General features: G+C 36.0%; 1 protein-coding gene across 1 annotated transcript in view; it reads right to left on the bottom strand.

Annotated features, from left to right (window-relative positions):
• Positions 1-22,107, bottom strand: part of Dnz1 (DNZDHHC/NEW1 zinc finger protein 11) — a 115,053-nt gene that overhangs the window by 35,965 nt on the left and 56,981 nt on the right. The window contains exons 5-6 of the mRNA XM_090381350.1: positions 17,989-18,085; positions 4,421-4,493 (exon numbers count right to left, since the gene is read on the bottom strand). Coding sequence (XP_090237476.1) covers positions 4,421-4,493; positions 17,989-18,085 — 170 coding nt within the window. The remainder of the gene's footprint in view (positions 1-4,420; positions 4,494-17,988; positions 18,086-22,107) is intronic.

The raw sequence follows: 22,107 nt of genomic DNA, 5'->3' as shown, positions 1-22,107 counted from the left end.
TGAAAAGTTTTGAGGAAACTATTGTTACATGATGATTCATCAGAATTCCTGAAACTGTTTATAAAAAATTATTGCAATTTTCATTACATTTCATTCAATAAATTGTAAATAAAGAAAGTGAAGTTTTTAAATTTGAGGATACCAGCTACCTAGCTGTCACACGATTGGGAGTTGAATTATTTTATAATAACTGAAAAGTTACCAGAAGTGAAATTATTACAAGTTAAAGTGAACAAGGCACAGGAGCTGATAGCATCTATCCAATTACATTGGAGGTTATCAAACCTTCAGATATTACAATGATGGCATTGTTGGATTCAAGCAAAGCCATTACAGATTGGAGATGTATTAATATCTCTCCTCTTCAACAAAGATAGCTGAAATGAGTGAAATAACTACAGACCTACAAGTTTGAATAAATCCCACATAACAGACTACAACTGACCTCTGTGCTAATTAAGTTATGGAGTTTTTTAGTTAAGGTTGCAATACAGGATTGTTGTTATTTGGTTTTTAGGAGCATTAGCAACTAAGGCCATATTGCTCTGGGATATGCAGTGGTCATTCTCTGACCTTTCCGCATCCTCTGTATTTGGTGGTCACGGGCTCAAACCCTGGTATAATCAAGAAGCGTGTGCTACGCACTGCCGCTCCTAACCAAGGAGGCGCCCTACAGGATTGTCTGGACAAGAACAAAATCTTGCTTTATTAAGGGATGAACATATCTAACTAATGTAATCAGTTATTATAAGGTGGTCACCAAAGAACTGAATAGCATAAATAATTCTGACATATTTAACACATGGACAAACGGTTATGTCTCCAAGCCTATTTTTGAAAAAAAAATAATAATAACATGATTATGTCATAAAACTGATGCAGCATATTAATGCAACAATTAGAGTCATAGCTGGCAAGGTACAGTTCTGTTACCTGAGTGCCAAGATACCCTAACTATCAAATTAAAATAAAAATATAAACAAAAGTAACAGTCACCTCTAGCAGTGCATATAGGTGACTACCCACCCAAGAAGATACAGCTTCACACCCACCAAAGAAAGAGTGCCACAACCACAATAAATGAAACAAATACCTGGAACACACAAGAACCACTTCATCAGGGAACATCGGCCCTTGAAAATTCCAAAAGGATTGTATTTCAGTCTGCTACCCATTGACTGCTGCCCAAAAAATGTCCCTATACAATCAGTTACAGAATGGAAAGTAACAAATGAACTAAACTCAAGAATATAACATAAAAGCTGTGGCATATGTAATGTTTACCTTGACTATTGGTGGTGACACCCACCAACTGACAGTTTTAACCAAATGCCAATATGCAAATTAACCTTGAAAGTCAAATTGTAATAAAGAATTAACATAAATTAATGAATTTTATTATAACTGATTAGCATAAACCAAATGACAAAAAAAAGTTAAAACAATGAATAGAACAAGGAGTGGTCATGAGCATACAAAATAAAAATATACAAATCATTGGGGAAAAGGTCAAAAGAAAATGCAACACATTAAATCAGTAATCAACTATAAATGTGGTTAAGTCTCCAAAATTATTGTTTAAAAAAAAAAAAAAAGAATACTACAATATCTAGGAAATTAATGCAACGATCAGGTGCAAATCAGCTACTTGAATAAAAGACATTCCGGTGATCTCCTAACAAAATTTCTCTGCCACAAATTAAACTTGTTGTGATGGCACCCCAAACTGTAACAAAAACGGTGGGACTAGACCCGACAGGTGTATTGTATATAATTTTTTAATAAAAAAATTACAATTTTTAAAGGGTGGTTTTAACTCCTTTTATTAATTTACATGTAAAACAAACAAAACTAAGCATCTCCCATTTTCCAGTTTAAAAAAAAAAAAAAACTGTTAAGTATGCAAAATTCCAAACTTCTGAAAGCATACATATTTTAAGTATTTTTTAAATATTATAACAGAGAGAGAAGTTCAAATGAAAACTGTAAAAATTAAGTAAAATGTATTTCACAAACAAAGAAACTACATCAAACTTAAACACAGTTCACATTATGTTCACACACTTCTTCTATTGCTGCATTACTACAGCCTGAATTCTTGAGAAGTTTTGTGGTATATGTTTAAGCTATTCATGCCCTATCATCTGGATGTGAAGTGGCATCCTCTTAGTGCCTTTTAGTGGTCAGAAAAGGTGAAGATCACATGGGGCTGAATCTGAATAATATGCAGGATGGGGTAATACCTCAAACTTCACATTCTGTGGTATCTGATTCTCTGTACAACAGGTGGTGTGGAAACAGGTGCTACACGTACATATCTGCGGACAGCAAACCACAATGTTTCTTTTGAATTGTTCTAATATTAATTAGTTCAGAAGCACATAACAGTATTTTTTACTCATCACTGTTTCTTTTCTCTCCAGACAATGTTCTGGAATCACTCCTTTATGATCCCAGAATACAATGAATAACACTATCCTGGTTGATTTTTGGGTACAAACTTTCTGCGGCAGAGGAGAGCCTATAGTGCAAATCTGAACTTGCATTTTTTCCCCCCTTTTTGTTAAGTTAATACACATTAGAAGGCAAACATGCAGTGCATCCAGGATTTATCTCCAGTCACTACATGTTCTAAGAAGGTCTCTCCTACAGAAGCACAGAACATAAGTCATCATTCTTTCAGCTCTCGTTTAAACATTGAGGAATCCATCAAGCACACACTTTTTGAACTCCCTGGTAACCAGAAATTGGAGGGGGAGAATCAGAATTCATCTTTGTAGTTTCACTACTGTTAACAAATAGCATGCACTGCATTGTATCAATGCTTATCATGCACACCATAACAGACTTAAATAGTTTCCTTGTATTTCCTCATATTCCACTGCCAACTTCTAGTATGACATCATGTGCTTGCCCCAGTCAAAGAATCTCAATGCTTTCAATGCTGTTCTTAAACTTATTCACCCATTTGTAGACTTGCTGCTGACCCATGCAAGCTTCAGAATATTGTGTTAACATTCTAAAATAAATTTCAGCAGTTTTCATTCCTTTATGCATTCAGAAATCAGATTACAGATCGTATCTCTACCTTAGTGCATGACTGAAAGAGTGCCATGATCTTGAAAATTAACTGTTTCCAAATAATAGCAGCAGATGGTGACAAGATGGTGACAGATGGTGCTCTGTGTTGCTAAAAGAATAATCTTCTTTTCATTTCAGTCAATCAGTAAACTATTGATCAATGACACAAGATTAGCACTTTTTTCACATAATATGCATTTTATGTTGGTTTTGTGATTTTCATTTGAATGACTGTGTTGTGTATCAGATACTATTACTCACTTCCATTTCCAAATTTATTTCAAAATTGTAAATTTGGCATGCCATGAAATGTGTAAAATTTTAAAATTATACATGTTGCTACCTGTTGTTTAAGAGTGAATATTATATTTCCTCTTTTCATTATTATGTGAAAATAACAAATCCTTCAAAAAAAAAAAAAAAACTCATGTAAGACTAACTGTTTACAGAACTAATGGGAGAGTAAAGGCAAGTAACCTTGAACTAGAAACAAACACAAAATTTGAAATATCATAGAACTGGCACACATCGTCTCATGCCACTCTATCAGAAAAATAGTTTCAAGAACAGTGATGCAACACCTAACAGGTTCTTATACACAATTACTCTATGTAAATCATAAATAATCCCTTGAAGTAAAACTATCTATATTTAGGAAGGTAGAAAATTTTCATATTTTAATCTTCTACCAACAGTTAAAGCAGGATTGTTATTTTCAAAAGAAATCTCACAGGTCCAGTGGCAGTATGCACTGACACAGCAGAACAATTTAAAGATTTAGAAGAAAACACTAGTGCCAAAATGTTCTACTGTCTCTAAAAGAATAATTGAAGCAAATCAGTTGTTAAAAAAACTGGGGGTAACACTATGATTATATCAATGAAAATATACCTTACTAAGCAACTATATTTTAAATTAGTGTTTTAACTTCAAAGTAGCTAGAGTACCATAAAAACTTTTATGAACTGTAATTTTTAGGTGACTTGCCAAATTATCCCATTTTCCAAAAAACAGAAGGTAAATGAATTGCCAGAGTTCACTGCTTCAACAGTAGTAAATGCTCAAATTGTGCAGGACTGACCTACACAATTTGAGCACACCTGAGTTATGGGCAGTCATGCAGTTGCAATTATGATTTGCAGAAACAGAGGGATACTTCTTTTGAAACTCAATATAATTGCATCTTATAATATTCTTCCATAAAAGATTTGATGCAATTCAGTCAAATGCATATTTTTCTTGATATCTCAGATTTTATTGTTGTAACTTTGGACACCAATGTAAAAGAGTCAGTTATTATAATTTCTATACATTATAATTATTAATTTTTATAACATACCTGATCACACATTATTGCTATCACAAAAATTCCAAATAAGATACTTTCAATCAGAAGAATTACAGAATGAATCCTGCATAAAAAAAAAGGTATTCATTATTAACTATTCGCTAGAAATATTACAGAAGCATCAAATGATTAAACTGGCCTAATTATATGTAATTCAACAGAACCAAAAAATTAAAAATAAAACAAAGACCATTAAAATAATTGCATTTCATGACAACATTTATAATTTATCTACAATTAGTATAAAACAGAGCTACGATGCTCAATACATTCTACTTTGTATTTCAATATTTAAAGAAGAATAAGAGAAATCCTGCATAAATCCTGCATAAAAAAAAAAAAAAAAGTTTTTTTTTTTTTAAAAAAGGGGGCTTAGAGGGGTACAGGCATTCTGTGTGTTATCAGACACAGTCTAAAACACTGATCGATCCAATATCTTTCTATTTCAGAAGATTTAGGAGAGAAATCCAGTTGGCCTGCCTCCATAAAATCCACTCGTGCACACCTCGGCGGTAAGCCCTGTTACATCAGTTAGGTGGCAATGAACATGTAGAGTGGTTCTCTTCAAGACACCCTGTCAGCATGAAGAGGAAAACCCTCCAGCACATGGCAGCACAATGAAGCAAATGGCCCTCAGTCCCCAGCAGCTTCCGCTCCCCCCCTTATGGCAGCGAGAGGATTAGAGAGGAAACAGAGGGTACTAAGAATCTCTGGGTATGATCAGGCTGCCATACACAGAAACTGAACTTGGCCTGTTACAACGTAAGATCGCTTGTCGGTGAAGACAGGATATTAGAGCTGGAAAAGGAATTAGAAAATGTGAATTGGAATATCATCGGTTTGACTGAAACAAGAAGAAGAAATTAATCACTTATAAGTTTATCAAGTGGAAATCTGTTGTACACCAATGGAAACAGTGAAAGGAGTGAAGGTGGAGTTGATTCTGGTCCATAAAGATATAAAAAACAACATTTTGGAATTCAAAGTACATCACCAAGGGTGTCAAGACTACTACTCAGGATTTCTAAGAGATATAAGTTAAAGGTTATAATGATTTATGCACCAACATCAAGCCATGATGAAGAAGAGGTTGAAGAAATGTACACCGAAATTGAGTCTTCTAGATGAACAGAAAACTCACTACACTATCATTATGGGGGAATTCAATGCTTAGGTTGGAAAGAGATTATAGGAAATTCTGGAATTCGTGAAAGAAATGAAAGAGGTGAAAGACTTGTGGAATTTGCAGAATCTCAAGGAATGTCAGTAATGAACACTTTTTTCAAGAAAAGGGTGAACAGAAAGTGGACATGGAAGAGCCCAAATGGATTAACAACTAATCAAATAAACTTCATTCTCACTAACAGAAGATATATAGTGAATGACGTTACTGTCCTGAACAAGGTAAACATTGGAAGTGATCACAGAATGGTAAGATTCACAATTGATATAGATGTAAGAAAAGAAGGGAAAAAAAAAACGACTTGAGTAATTAATACGAAGATCTTTGAGATAACAGAAGAGGAGAAAAAGCAGTAAGTACTGGAACTTAAGAACAAGTTTGAGCTTCTGCAAACTGTTCAGGACCAAGATATGGACGAGGAATACTACACCTTTCTGAAAGGTGATAAAGTCCAAGAAACCTATAGGTAAAAGGAATTCCAAAGAAAAAATTAGTCAAAAACACTTTGTCGTGATGAATCGAAGACGACAAATGAAGAGCAAGATAAACACTGACAACCATAAAATTGAGTATACTGAGTTATGCAAAGCCATTAGAAAGAGACTCAGTGAGGACACAAGAAGACTTAACACAAGAAAAGTAGAACAAGCATTAAGGGAAAACAAAGGACTTAAATCAACAGCCATGAGCAGTAATACAGAAAGACAAATGATACTGAAACTGAAGAATAGCGATGGTGTACTTATAAATAGCAGAAGACTACTATAGAGAATTATACAAGGAGCGAGGGAATGACGCCAGCAGTGGGGAGGATGGATCACGTGTTAGTAACACATACGACATACCCAATATCCTTCCTGATGAGGTAGAACACGTGTTGAAGAAAAGGAAGAATCAGAAAGCCCTCAGGGAAGATGAAGTTATTGTAGAGTTGTTAAAATTGAGAGGAAGAGACATAACACAAAAACTGGCAAGGCTCTTCACAAAATGCATTAGAAAAGGTGTGACGCCTAAGGAGTAGAATAATGCAATCATAGTTTTGATGCATAAGAAAGGAGATAAATCAGAAATTGGAAATTATAGACCAATTTGTTTGTTATCCCACATCTACATGTTGTTCACAAGGGTCATTATTAACAGATTAGAAAGAATACTTGAGAATCAACCAAAAGAGCAAGCTGGCTTTAGGACAGGATTCTCAACTATGGATCACCTTCACGTAATATCACAGCTAATGTAGAAAGCAAATGAATATAAAACACCAATATGCCTGGTATTTGTGGATTATGAAAAGGCATTTGACTCCATACAGCATAACGCAGGGGTGGCCAATGAGTCGATCGCGACAAATTTTAAATATACATCCCTCGATTTGTGCACCTTGTGCAATGTAATTTTTGAGATGGTAGATCGCAGCACATTTTGAAGGAAAAAAGTAGATCGCATCACAAATTAAGTAGGCCACTCCTGGCATAAGGCAATGTTTCGGGCACTGGAAAGACAAGGCATAGATACCTCATATATTATGATTTTGAAGAAAATATATGACAATGCTCCTTTATTAAACTAGACAAAGACAGTATTAAATTTAAAATTGAGAAAGAAGTTCAACAAGGAGAGACAATATCTGTGAAGTTGTTTACTGCTGTCCTTGAAGTTGTTGGTATAGGGCTTAATGACACAAGTGTCATTAAGATTGTGTCTGTTCACTGTTTATTTACAGGCAACATATAGCTATAAATGTTAAATTATATGCTCCTGTACAGGTCAGTATATTTTAGGTACATCAAAAGTTCTTCTAGGTTTGCTTCATTTCCCATGAAGTGAGATAAGTCATGGGAGATGTTCAATGTGGAGAAAGAGATTTAAAAATGTTAAGAGCAGATGGTTGAATGTAAGGGACAATCAACCAGAAAATGACGCTTTGTAAGTTGCATCAGACAGGATGAACATAGAGGTGAGTTTTCTCCCAACAGTAGGAAGAGATGTGTGTGTGTCCAATTCTGAGTCTTGCCAATATCACTTCCTCTCTTCTATTTCATCGAAAGCTAGAGAGCCACAGCTTTGGATCTGGTAAAGTTTACTGTTGGTGTTACTTTTCCAGATATTTGTCCTTGAAGAAGCTTTCAGAAGATTAGACTGGTCACAGAAAGGAGTCAATGTGAATGGAGAGTACCTAAATCATTTACAATTTCCAGATGACATTGTGATCATAAGCCATGATCTCAAAGAATTAGAGGAAAATCTTAATCAGTTATGCAAAGTTAGTAAGGATTTTGGACTAAAGATGAATATGGCTAAAACAAAAATAATGATGAACAAGTATGCCACAGAAAGGGATATAATGATTGAAGAAGCAGTAATTGAAAAGGGAGTCATATACTTATCTGGGACAAGTCGTTAGCTGTAATAATGATAAATGGCTGGAAGTCAAGAAAAGAATAAATTTTGGATGGATAGCATTCAGGAAATATAGTCACATTCTAAGGAGCAATATCCCAATTTGTCTGAAATGTAAAATAATGAACCAATGTATACTCCCCACCATGACTTATGGAAGTGAAACTTGGGCACTCACCAAAAGGATGGAAGAGAAGCTGAGAACTACACTGTGAAGAATGGAACAAATTATATTAGGAATCAGACTGTTAGATAAGAAAAGAAACACATGGATTAGACAGCAAATTCAAGTAAAGGACATTCTTATCAAACCTAAAGAATTAAAATGGTCTTGGGCAGGACACATAGCTCGAAGACTATGGCAGAACAGAATGGTACCCAAGAGGAGCTAGAAGAAAACCTGGAAGACAACGACAGGGATGGAAAGTGAAATTCACAAGTTCGTGGGTAGTAAACGGAAGGCCATTGCACAAAAAAGAAGGAACTAGAAAGTTGATAGAGAGGCTTTCATATTGCAGTGGATTGAAAATGGCTGATGATGATGAAGAGAATTTTTTTTTTATGAAAACCCCAAACACGAGAGGTATCAGAACCTATAGTACTTAATACCGTGCTTGGGTTGGAGGTTGAGAAGACAAGGGAAGATATTTGTTGACATTAGACTTGAACTCCTGTAGACTAATTTTCGAGAACAACATAAGAAGGAAGGTTATTCCAGAAAATGGCAGTTGAATGATAAACAAGGAAGATGAAAAGTTGGTTCTGTGAGTTTGAAGTTGGACAGTAAATGGATGTGGTCTGGTGGCAACACATGTTCGGACTGTTTTGAAAGAGAGAGCGGGAATTATAGAAGCCAATTCAGAAGAACAGTGCCCATGAAAGTATCTGTAGAAAAGGCATATAACAGAAACTGCTGCATGCCTTTTCTAAAGCTATTTCTGGAGGTCACGACCATAAAACAATAAAAACAATCTGCACTTTCCGGTTTATTGGGCTTTTCTGTTAGTGCAATCTAATTATAAATGGGGAGTAACCACAATCTTATTGCATTTGCAATAATACCGACAGATGGAATTCTGTGGAATTTTACTTTATTATGGTGAAATGTTTTTTTCCTTCAATGAAATCTTCAATCATGCAAAAAAAAAAAATAAATAAATAAATTTTCAAAATCTGATCTTCATTCCTATTTTTGAAGCTTCGTAAAAAAAAAAAAAAAAAATAAATAAATAAAAATAACACGCAGGTAGCGAAACCCGCTATGCAATATAAAATTTTGGCGGTATACCTGACCATGCAAATCGAGGAATGACTGTATATTTAAAATTTGTCGTGATTGACCGAAATTAAAGCCACGATTGACTCGTTGGCCATCCGATATATACAAATGGTGAAAATCTTCACACTCACTACAAAATGCGATAATTCTTTTTTTCACAAAAACCCCATGTATGAGAGGTATTATAACCTAAAGTACTTAGTACCATGCATGAGTTTAAGGTTGAGAAGATAAAAGAAAACACTTGTCGAGATTAGACTTCAATTTCTGTGGAATTTCAAGGAATATTTATCTTGTTATCTAGAAAGATGACAAGATAAATGAGGAAGAAGAAAAGTTGGTTCTGTGAGTTTGATGTTTGACAGTAAAAGGATGCTGACTGGTTGCAACATTGTGTTCAGACCAGTTTAGAAGAGAGAGCAGAAATTACAGAAGCCAATTCTGAAGAACAGTACCCATGGAAGTATCTAGAGAAAAGGCATGTAGCAGAAACAGGTTATTTATGAGGAAGAGTGGAGAGACTTTGTTAGAGTTAGCATTAGCAAAGGCACATGATGCAAGAAGGCAAACTTATATGCATCAGCCCAAAAAAAAAAAAAAAAAAACCTTCTCACTTCACCATCCATTTGTTCCAAATGTTTGTCTAGTTCTGCCTTGAATCTATTTAAGCTATCAACTTCTGTACAAATTAGTGCAAATGCATCATGTCAGTACATAGCCAATTCTAGATTAGCAAATTATTTGCAAAAGCGGCATCGTTTAAGTCATATCTCATATTGTGAATACCTTCACGACGAGTTGCCATGACATTGCACTACTTCGAATAAGTAACACTTCACCTAAAGGAGAAGACTACTGTTACTTATTCTCAGTGGATACCACCCAGACGGCAAAACAGTTATGAAATATAACTCCACAATATGAGAGATGCCTGATGGTGTATAAGATGAATTAAGACTATAATGCATTAGGGCAGTGGTCTCAAACTCAAATTGCATGCAGGCCGAATGCACGATCTGAAAGCAGCTGACGGGCCGGAATTTTTTTTTTAACAAAATGAGAGTGAATATAAGCATTGTATTTACAACAAATACATAATTGAAATGTATTCGCATGCCGTGTAAAATTGCTTTGGGGGCCATATGCGATCACTGCATTAGGGTGTTCTTTCTTGCAGCTTGAGGCATACACCCTAATGCATAGGGTGTATGCCTCAAGTTCTTGTTGTTGTAGAAGTTGATAGCTATCAACTTCTACAACAACAAGAAAGTTTGCTACACAATCAACCACCCACAGGCTAAAGGCAAACTTCCACACATCTATCCTACAAATGTCTTTCCTCAATTTGAATTTAAGCCCTCTCAGGCAATTATTCTGAGCAAGAGGAAGAATCTCATCAGCATTGAGCATGCTCAAACTATTCAAAGCTTTATAAACCTCAATCAGATCACCTCACAAGTTGAGTCATTAATTAACCTAACTGCACTCTTTTGAATGGAATCTAGAAACATTACGGATTTTGGGATCACAACCCCAGAACAGCAAAAGCAGAAATGCTTTTGCTGTTGGATCATATAAAATAGAATATCACCAGTGGAGTGACACTGATGGAATCCATAATGGCAATAGTTGATCAGGTGGAAGGTTTCTAGATAGTTTAAGAGTTGGCACTTAATTGATTTCTCCATTGCTTTAAAAATAGTTGAAGCGTAATGGGATGATAATTAGATAGGAGGAATTTGTCACCCTTTTTAGGAACTGGCTGGATATGAACAAATTTCCACGCAGATGGGAAAACAACTGTGGAATTAGAAAGTGAAAAAAAGATGACAGAACATAGGTCAAAACCTATGCTCAGGAGCATAGGTTTTGAGAATGAGTGGAGAAATGCCATTAGGACCTGGCACTTTCTTGGCATCAAGACTTAAAAATTCTTCCTTTCGATGGAATGCCACAGGAGGCATTAAATGAAGTGTACTGCAACTGGCAGGAGGTGGTTTACCAAGATCATTAATACACGAGTTAGAAGAAATGTAGGATGCCAGCAGGTCAGCTTTATCTTTGGCTGAAGTGGCAAAAGAACCATCTGTTTTGACAGGTGGGAACAGAGAAGTGCAAAAGTTATGGCTAATAGCTTTGGCAAGAGTACCATAATGCTCAACTTTCATTTGGACAAGAAACAAGTTTTCTACTCTTAGCCTGGTCGAAATCTAGTTTGGACTAATTAATATATGCTTTACAATTGTTGTGAGCTTTGGTGTAAACAGAAAATGAACCTTGAGATTTGGATACAAGCAATGGCAATATGCAACATTTTTATCTTTAACAGCTTTAGCACATTTATTTGAAAACCAAGGTGTAGATAAAAGACAGTATTTTAAGATGGAGTGTGGAATAAAAGATTTCATCCCTACAAGAATACTTTCAATGACACGATGTGAGCAAATGTTGACATCAGAAAATTTAAAATAGTAATCCAACCAAGGAAAAGAAGAAAAGAAATCTAACAAATAATCCCATTTTGCATTCTTGTAATGCCAAACATCACGAGTTGAGAACGGCCACAAGAGAAAGGCTCCATTGAAGACAGAGAAGAGACCATCACCAAGTTGTGATCTAGAGCACCAGTCACGTCTACCATATACTTGGAAGAGTTCTTCGTGATAAAAACATCAAGTGTGTTGCCTGTGTGGTTAGGATTGTCGTGTATTATGGTAGGTAGGTGAACAATCTGTTAGAGGTCATGCGTAACTGCAAAAACCTCAGCATCTCGACCAACTAGGTCTGAATGACTAGGAAACAGAAGCCAGCTGGCAGTTGTGAACATTAAAACCACCAAGGAAAATTACCTCGCTGTTAAGAAAGTTGGACTGGCGAAGTCCAATTTTCAACGAGAGGAAGTCAAAGAGTTCCAAGTGATCAGTGGAGCTGGGAGAATGGTAGAGGTAATAGATGAATTTGACAGAATGTGGTAGAGATATTTTAAGCCAGAGAAAATCGAAAAGAGGAGATTTCAAATTATTAAATCTCTGAAAGGAAATATCAAAGTGTACATATGCACTAGTACCACCTTTGAAGAGAAAGCAATCAATACAGCTAATAGGACAACTGAAATGAGCAGTGGTTGAATCAGCCAATAATCGAGATTCTGTCAGAAAAAGTACACTGGGTTTGGCAGACTATAAGTGGAAATCGACATGATTCAGATTGGAACTGAAACCACGTATATTTTTGAAATGAACGAGGATGTGTTTGGGAGGTTTAAATCTTTTTGCGGGTAGGTTCGTTCTGTTAGCCTGACAAATCATGATGTATTCAGTAGTAGAAAAAAAGGTGGAGAGGACATGTTGTATGAATTAATGAAATTTTTGGATATGGTGTACACACACACACACAGCAAGAATATACCCGACACCTTGACATAATGTAGCCTTGACAATGTTCCCACATTCACACTACTCAGACGAGACTAGCTGATCTGGAATCCTCCTAGAGTTACCAATAAGTTTAGTCCAGTGGGCGATCTAGCGGCTGGCCTGCAAATGCAGTTTTAGAAATCTACTCTCGAAATGTAAGGAAAGGTTGGATCTTGCCATGATGTCCATCATAACCTCAAAAGTCATCAGTCATACTGAATAGCAGAAGAAATGGGGTGGGGGTTGCGGGAGCTTTGCTCTGGAGACTGAATGTGGGTTCCACTACTTCCAGCATTAATAAGCAAAGGGTGGTATTGTGCCCGTTAATGAGAGTCATCTATCACTGCCGGCAGAATAATGCTTTTTCATTTACAAGCTGCCAACGACCCATTCTAACAAAATTATTTTCATGATGAATAAATATATAGCTAGAAGGCAACCTTTCTGTCCGGATCTTCTTCAATATAAAATTAACACATTTGCTGCTTCTGATGCATATAAGCATCAAACAGCATTACAAGTGATGTGCATTATGCATATAAACATTATAAGAGTGCCCAAGTACCTGTAATGCATATGGGAAGTCAATATATGAATGGTATAAAAGTAAAGCCACATGAAATTAACAACTGCTCAATTCTGCCAGCATACTGGTTTGACTATGGGGTATCTCAATACGATACGTAGAACACTTCCATATGATACTCTCCAGCAATTAAAATGAATACAAAATTAACACAAAATGATTACAGTAACAAAATTAAAATAATTGTAATGTAAATTTAGGAAAGGGTAAATTTGAAAAATAACATTTAGAATGTTATTTTTCAAAATTTACATTACAATTATTTTAATTTCGTTACTGTAATCATTTTGCGTTAATTTTATATCTTTTGCAGTAATTTAATATTCATTTTAGTTTCTTTTGCATTAATTTTATATTCTTTTTAAATGCTGGGGAGTATCATACGGAAGTGTTCTACATATCATATTGAGGTAAATCTCTCTTATTCTTCTACAAATAATTTATCTACAGCAGCATGTGACATATATTAATTAGTTATCATTAATTTTGGAAAAAAAAAATAAGCCTGGAATGCTGTTCAGAGTGATGAAACGCAGCTCCAGAGCATTCTGGCCAATAAAAAGTACTATTTTCTGCTTTCTTCATACTCATGAAGAACAGAATATCAGGAGTATGAGAAAGTCAATGCAATTGCAATTAGTAAATTGAATGGCACGAATCAAGAGCTGGTGTGTACAAGGTTAGAATAGCTAGGTTACTGACTTGTAGTAGTAGCAGTGGCATGTGATGCAAGAAAGCAAGTGTATGAGCTTATGCAGCATCAGACCAAAAAAAAAAAAAAAAAAAAAAAATTTACAAAACAATCCCCTCTAAATATTTGTCTAGTTGCTCCTTAAATTTATTCAACCTATCAACTTCCACAACGACAGATGGAAGTTTGTTCCAGCAATTAACCACCCGATGGCTAAAGGCAAATTTCCACACATCTATTCTACATCTGTCCTTCATCAATTTCAATTTATGCCCCCTACATTTGTAATCTAAACAAGTGGAAGAATCCGATCAGAATTCAGTGTGCTCAACCCATTCAAGGCCTTATACACTTCAATCAGATCACCTTGCAGGTGCCCAGCTGCTGCAATTTGCAGAACTTAAGCCTCTCTTGGTAAGAGGATCCCTTCATTTCCCGCACAAATCTTGTTGCCCTTCTCTGTACACGCTCGAGCAAATCTACATCCTTCCTAAAATGAGGCCTCCAGACCTGCACGCAGTACTCAATGCAGGGCCTGACCATTGCTTATACATAGGGGCAATCACCTCCTTTTCCCTGCTAACAAAATTCCTGTATATCATTGACAACTTCCCATGACCTGCCCTGGCAGCCTGTCTGCATTGCTCAGAAAACTTCATATCTGACTGCACAATTACTCCCAGGTCTTTTTCATTTTCTACCTCCTTAAGTGTAGTACCACACAGTTGGTATGTTCCTCTGGGTTTACTTCTACCCATATGCAGTACTTTGCATTTTTCAATGTTAAAATTCAGTTGCCACTTCTCAGCCCATCTGCTCAAATTTTCTAGATCCTGTTGCAGTAACACACTGCCATTACTGTCATTAACAAACTCAGCTAACCTTTGTATCATCTGCAAACTTCGACATTAAGCCTGATATACCTTCATCAAAATCATTGATAAATATACAAAACAACAGTGGACCCAACACCGAACCCTGTGGGACTCCACTAATAACATTAGTCCATGAAGTGCAGTAGCCATTGATTACCACCCTCTGTCTTCTCCCACTCAACCATCCTTTTATCCATTGTAGGAACTTACCCTTAATACCATTCTGCTCCAGTAGTCTTCCATGCACAACAGTGTCAAAAGCTTTCCTGAAATCCAAGTATATGATATCAAAATTATTTTTTGCATCCAGTTTCTTTGTAACCACATGATAATAACCAATCGAATTTGTCAGACAAGACTTTCCCTTAACAAACCCATGCTGTGTCTGAATTATTGCTGCAGTCTTGTCTAGATGATCCTGCAATGCATCTTTAACCAGTGACTCCATTATTTTACCAGGAACAGAAGTTAAAATAACTGGTCTGTAATTATTTGAGTCACCCTTCAATCCCCCTTTGTGAATTAGGGACACATTTACACATCTCCGGTCCATGGGGACCTCTCCTGAGTCCAAGGATGCTCTCATAATTATGGTTAAGGGTTTGCTTACTTCCTTTGCCGCCTCCTTTAATATAATTGGATAGATCCCATCCACTCTAGGTGCCTTTCTTATGTTTAACTTCAACAATTTCTCCTCCACTTTGTTCTCAGTCATTACAAAATCATTAAGCACCCTGTTACAATTTGATAACCTTGTTTCATTTTCAAACTTTAATAACTCCTCATATGTGAATGTAGATGCAAAATACTCATTCAATTTGCTATCTGAGCAGAATCAACAACAGTCGAACCATCGATATCAAGTGAACCAATCAGATTCATCTCCTTCCTTTTAAAGTTTATATAAGTAAAGAAATCCTTGCTGTTTTTCTAAGCATCCTTTGCCAAAGATTTCTCGTAATCTGCCTTCGCCTGCCTAAGCTCCTTTGTGACTTGATTACAGACTAGCTTATATATATCATAGGCTTCTGTGTCACCTAATAATTTATATGCATCGAATGCATTTTTCTTCTCTGCCACGAGTCTCATTAGTTCATTTGACAACTACTTAGGCGAAAACTTTAAACAATATTTCTTAATAGGTATGAAACGTTTAGTAGCTTCCACTATTAATTCCTTGAATGCTTCCCACTTAGAATTTGCTGTTGGCAACATCATCAGTTGGTCCCACTGTACAGAATTTAAAAACTGTCTAAGACCACTATAGTCACCTTTACGGAAGCAAAAACCCCTTCCTTTACCTCTGATGGTAATTATATCTTTAAGTAAATCCCACATCGGTACACTGTGATCATTGCCACCTAATGGTTCCTTTATCTGCAAATTCTTAATACACAAATGATCACTGCTGATAACCAGTTCAAGAGTATTACCCTCTCTGGTTGCCTCTCAAACATGTTGCTGCAGAAAACAATCATCCAATAAATCCAACTTATCCACTTATCAAGAACACAATATCCACCACCAACATATTGCAAACCCAGTATTACTCTTACCAGCCCTATCCATTGTTTTTAAGCAGACATTTAAGTGTATCTGAGCTTCTGGTCCAAGTACTGGGGGCTGCAGATTTTCGGCACTGATGATTCTGATTTCACTGAAATTAGGTGGTTGCAGCAAAAATTTAAGAACTACCCTTGTATTATCACTGGGATTGCAGTGATACAAGAGGAGTTCTTAAATTTCTGCTCCAACCACCTAATTTCAGTGAAAGCAGAATAATCAGAGTGTTGAAAATCTGCAGAAACCAATACTTGGACCAGAAGCTCAGACACAATAAATTTCTACTTAAAAAATATAGATCACTCTTACAATTCATTGAAAGAATTAAAAAAAGACTGGCTATTTAGGACTGAGCCAAACATCCAACAGACACACAACATTACCCTACCATCCTGTGTAGGGCAATTTACAAGGCCAACCAACAAGTACAAGATACAGTTTCAAAGAAATAGGCCAGCTGAAACAGCTCAGTGCCATTTCCCTTCACCCCTAACCCATATCCACAGTTATACATCATGTAATACATCAAGAAAAATATTGAAAGAGGAGAGATCACTGAAGCTTTCAAAATTCTTTTCAACATTGAAAAGGCCTTCTCTGTTCTTTTCATGAACAGAGAAGGCCTTCCATCCTCCACTGACTACATCTCTTTCCCAGCCTGCCCTTTCATCCACTGCTCTGATTCCCTCCCTTCCCAGATATTCTGATTCTAATCCTGACCTTTCACTTCCCTATCCTTACTACCTTCCTCTATACCAAAATCTAACCCCAACAATCTTGATTCTAGAACCAGAAACAAAAGAACTCCCCCACCAGAATTTGCCTGCCAGTTAGAATAACAGAAAAAGGCAAGTCCCAGAGACAGAAAACAGCAGGCTGGCTCTCTCTTTCTATCTTGTGACTCCAAACTATCAGCTTCCCAATAATTCTCTCCCAGTCCCCTCTAATGAAAAGCCAATGCCTCCTCCAATGAACACTCAATGTATACACCACGTTTTTTGTGTTCACTATGATTTTACATGCTCCAACATGGTAAATTATCATGAAAGTAACAGAGTTGCTTCTATGCAGGTCTATAAAATTCACGTCTGCTTTGTGAAAAGCCACATTTGACTTTTTATGTTAGTGGTTTTTAGACTGCTGCATCACATCTTTTCTTCTCTAGCTTCAGCAAAAATAAATTAATTCACATTCCTAGTTAAAAATAATGCCAATGGCACAAGACATCTTAATACAGCTGTCTGTGGCACAGCAATACCCAACTTTGGACTGCTAATTTAATTAGTTCACAAAGCTAATTTAATTAGTTCTCAAGTAAAGCAATACCATAATCATTTGGAGCAATTTACTATTAGAACTAATAAACTTATCATATAAAGAAAAGATTTTAATTACAAAATGGAGAATTTTGTAATTAAATTTTTTGTTATGCAATTTTTTTGAATTTTTTTGTTATGCAATTTTTTTGAATTTTTTTGTTATGCAATTTTTTTGAATTTTTTTGTTATGCAATTTTTTTGAATTTTTTTGTTATGCATTACACAAAATATTTGGAATTAAACTTACACTCTGTGTTGCTTAAAGGTAATTTCGTGATTGCATTCCATGCAATCTTTCATCCAAGAAATCACCACCATGGCAATTGTATACATGCTAGCCAACCCTGTGAGAATAAAACTATAATGTAGACATTGAAAAATAAGAAAAACAGCAAAATGCAAGTTTCTTCTAATGAGAAAGATACAAATATAACAACAACAAGAACAAAAATTAAGTCACAAAAATTTAAGAATGCAATTACTCTATAAACAGTGAATAATGATGCAATATTGAACATTAGTATTTCATAAATATTGAGTAATTATTCTGGTCAAAATATTACAAAGATCAACTTCAGTATAAGACTGGATGACCTCGCATACCTGTCTAATAAAAAAAAAAAAAAAAAAATTTCAGGAGCATCATCCACTATGCATTAAATTGTTTATATGTCATGCAGAACAGCATTTTACTTTCAGAACATTCTGTTTATGTTACTTGTATGTGTAAGAAATTACCTACAATTCCGATATTATATTTGCCTTAATTAATTTGTCTCTTGCCAGGTTCAAGTTATGTTGATTTTCAATTACAGTACAAAAGTACACCTTCCAATTTTTAGAAAGTGTAATTTAATGGGAATAACTTAGGTTTGTTCATCAGATTGCTTAATTATATCAATAGAGAAACTTAAAACCATTCGATATTACAGATAAAATTTAACGGCTACTACTACATACCTGTAGTATTCAATGATAAAATTAATCAATCTTAAAAATTGAAAATCCCAACAAACTAGGAGGGAGATATTACTTCAATTTAATACAGACACATATGAAAAGCAATATTCTTCAGTGAAAACATTTTGGAATTTAAACTTCAAAGAAATAATTTTACAAGTGTCCCAATGGTTTATATAAAAGATACAATTAAAACATTCCAAGACTGAATTTTTAGTTAAATAAATGTAAACTTAGCATATAATTAAACATTGAATTTATAAAAATAATGACACTGGAAAATGGTATTTACACGTTTCTGGCACATTCACATACATATATGCGCATGTGCCTATTATCTCTGTGCATGGAAGGATGCCCAGTGGATGGATTTTCATGAAATTTTATATTTGGGCCTTTTAAAACTATTTGTCTAGCCATTCCATTCTAAAGCCACTCTATTAGCATTAGTAGAGGCATTTAATGCAAGAAAGCAAGCTTATGCAGAATCAGCCAAAAAAAAAAAAATACACTTCCACTTCACCCCTCTGTTCGTTCGAAATACCTGTCCAGCTGAGCCTTAAACTCATTTAGGCTATCAACTTCCATGACAAGGGATGGACATCTGTTCCACCAACCAACCACCTGCTGGCTAAAGGCAAATTTCCACAAGTCTATCCTACATCTGTCTTTCCTCAATTTGAATTTATGCCCTCTCAGGTGATTATTCTGAGCAAGAGGAAGAATCCCATCAGCATTGAGCATGCTCAAACCATTCAAGGCTTTATACACCTCTATCAGATCACCTCGCTGGTGCCTGGTCTCCAGACACTGTAATTTGCAAAACATAAGCCTTTCTTCATAAGAGCACCCCTTTGTTCCATTCACTAATCTGTTGCCCTGCTCTGTACTCGTTCCAGCAGCTGTACATCCTTCTTGAAATGAGGCCTCCAGACCTGTATACAGTACTCTAGGTGTGGCATGACCATTGCCTTATACAAAGGAATAATCACCTCCTTATCTCTGCTAGAAACGTTCCTATATATCAATGACAATACATCATGAGCTACTCTTGCAACCCATCTGCACTGCTCAGAGAACTTCATATCTGCCTGCACAACCAACCCCAGGTCCCTTTCATTCTCTACCACTGTCAGTGTAGTACCACAGAGTTGATACGTTGCTCTGCGGTTGCTGTTTCCCATATGTAGTACTTTACATTTGTTAATGTTAAACTTCATTTGCCACCTCTCAACCTTACCAGATCCTGTTGCAGCAGCATAGTGTCAGTAGTGTCCTTGACAACCCTGCCAACCTTTGTATCGTCTGCAAACTTGGACATTAAGCTTGATATACCACCATCAATATCATTTATAAATACAGAAAACAATAATGGACCAAACACTGAACCCTGAGGGACTCCACTAATAACATTAGTCCACGATGAGCAGTGTCCATTGATTACCACTCTCTGTCTTCTCCCCCTCAACCACCCTTTATCAATAGCAGCAATTTGCCTCCAATGCCACACTGCTCCAATTTGTGCAGCAGTCTTCCATGTGCAACAGTATCAAAAGGCTTTCTAAGATCCAAGTATATATAATATCAAAGTTATTGCCTGCATCCAGTTCTTTTGTGACTGCATCATAGTATCCAATCAAATTGGTCAGGCAAGACTTCCCCTTAACAAAATCATGCTGTGTCCGAGCTATAACTGAAGTCTTCTCTAGATGATCCTGCAGTGCTTCTTTAACCAGTGTCTCCATTAATTTTCCTGTAACAGAAGTTAAACTCACAGGTCTATAATTACTTGTGTCAGCCTTTGATCCTCCTTTGTGAATTGGGGTCACATTTGCACATCTCCAGTCTGCGGGTACCTCCCCTGAGTGCAAGGAAGCTCTCATAATTATGGCTAAGGGTTTGCTTACTTCCTTTGCTGCCTCCTTTAATATAACTGGATAGATCCCATCCACCCCCAAGTGCCTTTCTTGTGTTTATCTTCAACAATTTCTCCTCCACTTTACTCTCAGTTATTACAAGATTCTCTAGCTTACTGTCAGAGTTGAATACACCTCTGGCATTCCCCTCGCTGAATAACTCCTCATGTGTGAATGTCGATGCAAAATATTCATTTAGTTTGTTAGCTACCTGAGCAGGATCATCAACAGTTGACCCATCAATATCAAGTGGACCAATCTGATTCATCCCTTCCTTCTAGAGTTTACATAAGTAAAGAACTCTTTGCTGTTTTTCTTTGCATCCCTTTCCAAAGATTTCTCGTAATCTGCCTTCGCCTGCCTAACCTCCTTTGTAACTTGGTTAAAGATCAACTTGTATCTATCATAGGCTTCTGTGTCATGTGTTAATTTGTAAGTATCCCATGCATTTTTCTTCTCTGCCATATGCCTCATTAGTTTATCTGACACCCATTTTGGCCTAAACCTTGAACAATATTTCTTAGTTGGTATGTAAAGCCTAGTAGCTTCCAAGATAAGTTCTTTGAATGCTTCCCATTTTGAATTTGCTGTTGGTAACATCATCAGTTGGTCCCACTGTATAGAATTTAAATACTGTCTCAGTCCATCGTAGTCGCCTTTACGGAAGCAATAACCCTTCCCTTTAGTTACTTTAATTCATCACCTTTTACTTCAAGTCATTCAGTTTGTTTTCAGGACAAACCACAATGCCAGAAGCTAGTGTATCTTTAATTAGTAAATTCCAAGAAAAAGCACTTAGTTTTTCAATATTTCCAATATTTCCAAACTTCTAAACAAAGCAGTCTACAGCTCCAATCTCAATTTTCATCTGATTTATATCAAGCTTTGCTGATTCTGTCTTTCCTCTATAAAAACTGTAAAAACCTCTTTCAAATTTTTTCACCCCTTCCTTTTTTTTGTTTTTGGAAAATTACACAAAAATACATTCCAAATGAGTTTACATTTTAAAAAAATGTCTCTAAAAATCATTACTTATTGTGCTTGTGCTTTACAGATAATTAGGAAAGAGAAATGCTGATGGTAAAAATCTACTGACAGGCATAATGTTTTGGGAAGCCATATTGCCAACATAATCATTGGAATCATGGAAGCCAATAACATCTTAAAACCATATTTACTTAAACCTGAATTACTTGTTAAAAGGCAAATAGCTAAACTGTCACTCAACTCTTTACATATGCTTTTTCCATGCTTTGGCTGGATATAATTAATCATTGATACCATCCTGCTGTTCCTGATTGACATAGCATCTGACATGAAGAAATTTTCCATTCATTGTTTCAGATGACTAATATAGCACATGAACTTCAGAATTGCAAACAAAGTACAGGAATGTAACTCCTGTTATTCGCGGGGGTTACATTCCTGAGAAATGTCATGAATACCGTAAACGCGAATAGTGAGTTATGGCTCCCATAGTAATAAAGGGG

This window comes from Mastigoproctus giganteus, chromosome 9, assembly GCF_048544385.1.
Source record: "Mastigoproctus giganteus isolate SK-2022 chromosome 9, ASM4854438v1, whole genome shotgun sequence".
In the NCBI taxonomy this organism is placed as follows: domain Eukaryota; kingdom Metazoa; phylum Arthropoda; class Arachnida; order Uropygi; family Thelyphonidae; genus Mastigoproctus; species Mastigoproctus giganteus.
Note: the sequence above shows the minus strand (reverse complement) of the source record. Positions and strands in the feature narration are given on the sequence as shown.